At 31.5% G+C, this 4,085-nt stretch overlaps 1 protein-coding gene across 1 annotated transcript; it reads left to right on the top strand.

Moving 5' to 3' along the window:
- Nucleotides 1–703: 703 nt before the first annotated feature.
- LOC114176710 (RING-H2 finger protein ATL47) lies at nucleotides 704–2,565 on the top strand. Its single transcript, XM_028061837.1, has one exon. The coding sequence runs from the start codon at nucleotides 1,170–1,172 to the stop codon at nucleotides 2,271–2,273; it is 1,104 nt and encodes a 367-aa protein (XP_027917638.1). The 5' UTR covers nucleotides 704–1,169; the 3' UTR covers nucleotides 2,274–2,565.
- Nucleotides 2,566–4,085: the final 1,520 nt, after the last annotated feature.

The raw sequence follows: 4,085 nt of genomic DNA, 5'->3' as shown, positions 1-4,085 counted from the left end.
TTCTTCTAAACAAAATGTACATACATCTCCCTCTAATCATTACTCATATGTAAATTATTTTTCAAACAATTTTTTTCTACAATATTTTATACATACATATAATTAAAAAAAATTAATTTGTTCATATTTGTGCATCCAATATTACGTTCTAACATTATCAATTATTATAATTAATGTAGTTGTCAACCATTTATTGTAAATATTAATTGTTAATTTATTTATTTTGTAAGATATTAATACTATTCATAATGGCTAACATTTATTATTATACATTATTATCTTATCTTTAATATATATTTTTCTTTATATATATATATATATATATATATATATATATATATATATATATATATATATATATATATATTACAACCTTTTCAAACCGAAAAAAATTAGAAGGATATAAATAGAGTAAATTTAATGTTTTTAAATTTGGAAAAGATATGGTGAGATAATAAGTGTCTGGGAAGAATTTGTTCAAAATGATGATGATATTCAAAGCTAAGAAAGACATCAAAGTCTAACAGCTAGTTTTCATTTTTTTTTTTTCTTCTTTTATGGGCCGTATGATACAGTAGTAGAGTAGTAGTCCATTATTAGCATTGACATTGAGGTCTATCCACATTTACCGTAGAGGACTTTTTGCAAGTTTTGTCTAATGACAACGTAGATTCAATGCACCAATTTTTTCAATTTTGATTGGGCCTTAAAGAAAGTTACCCAAGAATTTCAAAGAGATCTTTATTCTATGCATCCTAGATCTATCAACCTTCTACCCAATGGGTTTTAGAAAAAAAAAACCACCTTTCTCGTTCATGAGACTGAAAATAACAGCTCAGAACGGCTCCAACACTTGAGGTGCGTCAACAGCAACCTTAAAATTTTCTTTACCATGTTTCTCTGCTCTTGCAATTGCCACAGTTCCGGTCTCCAAAGAGCAACATAAATTTCAGTAAGCATGTTCTTATTTGGACTTTTTCCTCTCTTTCATTTCCCTGAGGTTCCAATCTTTGTTACTATTTTATTTTTGTCTTTTTGAGTGTAAGGGTGATGTGTGTGTTGATTGTTTTCCTCAATGTGTGGGTTGAATTGAGTCTCTAGAGATGCAGAGACAATAACTTTGTTCTAACAAAGAGGTATACTGAGACACACCGCAAATACCTTAGGAAATGAGTTGGTTTGATTCTCAAATCTGCGATGGCAGTGATGCTATGAGCAACCCCACTAGTATTTCTCCATCTTCTTGTTCTTCTTCTGCACCATTGTCTTACACTTCTGAGTACAAGAAACAACTTCCCCCTCCTCTGTCTTCTTCATCTGGCACCAGAATAAGCCCTGCAATTGTTTTCATCATTGTCATTCTAGCTATTGTGTTTTTCATCTCTGGTCTCCTTCACTTGCTGGTTCGATTCCTCATAAGGCACATGTCCTCTTCGTCAATTTCCCAGTCCAATAGGTACCCTGACATGTCGGAATCTGACCCTTACCAGAGACAGTTACAGCAGCTGTTTCATCTCCATGATTCAGGCCTAGATCAGGCCTTCATAGATGCTCTCCCAGTTTTCCTATACAAAGACATAATAGGTTTGAAGGAGCCTTTTGATTGTGCAGTGTGTCTTTGCCAGTTCTCAGAACAAGACATGCTGAGGTTGCTGCCTCTTTGCAACCATGCTTTTCACATTGATTGCATAGATACATGGCTGCTCTCAAATTCAACTTGCCCTCTCTGCCGAGGGAGTCTTTATGATGAGGCAGGCTTTGAAAACCCAGTTTATGACTTTGAGGGTCTGAGGGAGGAAGATGGGGTTTCAGGCAGTGTTGCTGCAGAGACTGGTTCCTTCAACAAACATGCAGAAAATCACATAATGAGTGGGAAAAGGGTGTTTTCTGTGAGGCTTGGGAAGTTTAGAAGCTCAAATAATGGAGAAGGGGGTGAGAGCAGTACCAGTAACTTGGATGTTAGGAGATGCTATTCAATGGGGTCCTTCCAATATGTTGTTGCTGATTCAGATTTGCAAGTGGCTTTGTGCCCCAATAGTGGTTGCAGTGTGAGACAATTCAAAGGTAGATTGGACCATTGTGGGAATTCTTCCACTGAAGGTGATGTTGAAGGCAAAAAAATCAACATTGCAAGGAAAGGTGAAAGCTTTTCTGTTTCCAAGATCTGGCAATGGTCTAGGAAGGACAAGGTATCAAATTCACCACAAAACCATTTGGGTGGTTCTTTTGTCCCTGCAGCTTTGCCATGGATGAATAGAGCTCAAGGTACATGAAGCAACTCAGTATTTTGGGGTTCTTACACATTTTCAAATGAGTCATCTTTTGATCTCCTTTTCACCATTTCTTTTTTAATTTTCATACTCCTGATTTTACATTTCTATTGGTAAAATACTTGTAAATTAGGCCATAAACATTCAATCAAACATTACCCTTTAAATAAGAATCATCCTTGAGTGTGTGTAAGGAAAAACATTCCTTTTATACAAAGTTCCATTTCTGTTTGTTTACCCTTCACTTGTAATTTTCCATAATGATTATCAGAAACACCATCTGTTTTTTTTTTCACCTGTGAAGCTCTTGGTAAGCTATACATGAGAAAAATAATAAGTAGTTGTTAAGTGAGAAAGAGATTAGTGGTTTGCAAAAACCACAATGAGAGCACATGATTTCAAACATAATATTTGAGTGTGGGCCATGATTATATTAGTATGACAAAAGTGGTCTTTATTAGCAACAATGTCTTGGCATGAGTAGGAAGGTTAAAAAGTGAAGTCAAAATTGGGTGTTGCTTTTTGGATGGTTTGGTTTTCTCTGGAGGTTTACTTTAATCAAAGCCATGGATTAAAAAGAAGCAAAAGAAACAAGAACACTCTCTCTGTGTCTCTGTAGAAGCTGTCCTTTTTGGTGGGTTTAACATTTGATTGCCAAGATGACAAGATGAGTGAAAAGTGAGGTGGAGACATTTTCTCATCAGTTCAGACATGATTACATTTTTTTCCTGTTGGTGCTCCAAACACAATTATTCCACATTTGTCTTTTGCAATTTTGCTAATGATTTCAGATAAATGCGTATTTTCATAATCCAAGTTACTAGTTTTGGTGTTATTAATTTTTCTGTTGGTGGTTGAAATTTATACTAATTATTTATTCTTATAATGTAATTTTCCTTTTAGCTATAGCTACGTTCTTCAAGAGAAACTTGAAAGTAGTGACAGAACTTTATGGCAAAAATATTAGTACCAAGAAAACATAAAGCATAATGGCCCATGAATTTGATTTGATTTGACTGTGTGACATTATATTATCTGGTATCAAGTACAGGTTGCAAAACTAGACTCTGAATCATAAATATATGAAAAAGTGTAGTGGGCACATGATGAAAAACTACACTCGCATGAATCTTATACATACATATATATATATATATATATATATATATATATATATATATATATATATATATATATATATATATATATATATATATATATATATATATATATATATAAAAGATGTTTAAGTTTTATATCAAGAGTTTACTACATCTATATGTATTAAACTAGATCGTTTCATAAGTTTAGTTTTATATTATAAACTGAGATTTACATCACTAATTTCATATTTTTAATGTTTTCTCTTTTTTCTTTTTGAATATACGTTGGTTTCATACATATTTATTTATTTTTAATGTGTATTTCACGCTATATGCGGACTAGTTAAATTAATTTCTCATAATCATCTCATTTATTATTCTTTTAACTTTATTAGTATGTTTCACTTTCTTAGCCATATATCTCTTTTAATCATGATATCTTTTCACCTTTCTCTAAATTAAATTTCAAAATAATTTAATTATTCATGTAATTCAAAAATATAATTATAAATTTTAAAAATTATTAATTTATCATAAATTTTAGTTGTAATATATTTATACATTAAAAATATATATTTGCTATAAAATTTAATCATACAAAATTAAATATCTACTATGTGAAAGAGATAAATTAAAATTCTATTGGGTGATATGATAATGCTCAATCAATTAATTAGGATCTTGAATTTAAGATTTGAATATGGTATAAAAT

This window comes from Vigna unguiculata, chromosome 3 (genome assembly GCF_004118075.2).
Source record: "Vigna unguiculata cultivar IT97K-499-35 chromosome 3, ASM411807v1, whole genome shotgun sequence".
NCBI lineage: Eukaryota > Viridiplantae > Streptophyta > Magnoliopsida > Fabales > Fabaceae > Vigna > Vigna unguiculata.
The sequence above is the reverse complement of the archived record's forward strand: the minus strand, read 5'-3'. Positions and strand labels throughout refer to the sequence as shown.

Excerpts from the sequence above, each read along its gene's own strand:
- LOC114176710 (XM_028061837.1), top strand. The coding sequence starts at position 1,170 with ATGAGTTGGTTTGATTCTCAAATCTGCGATGGCAGTGATGCTATGAGC.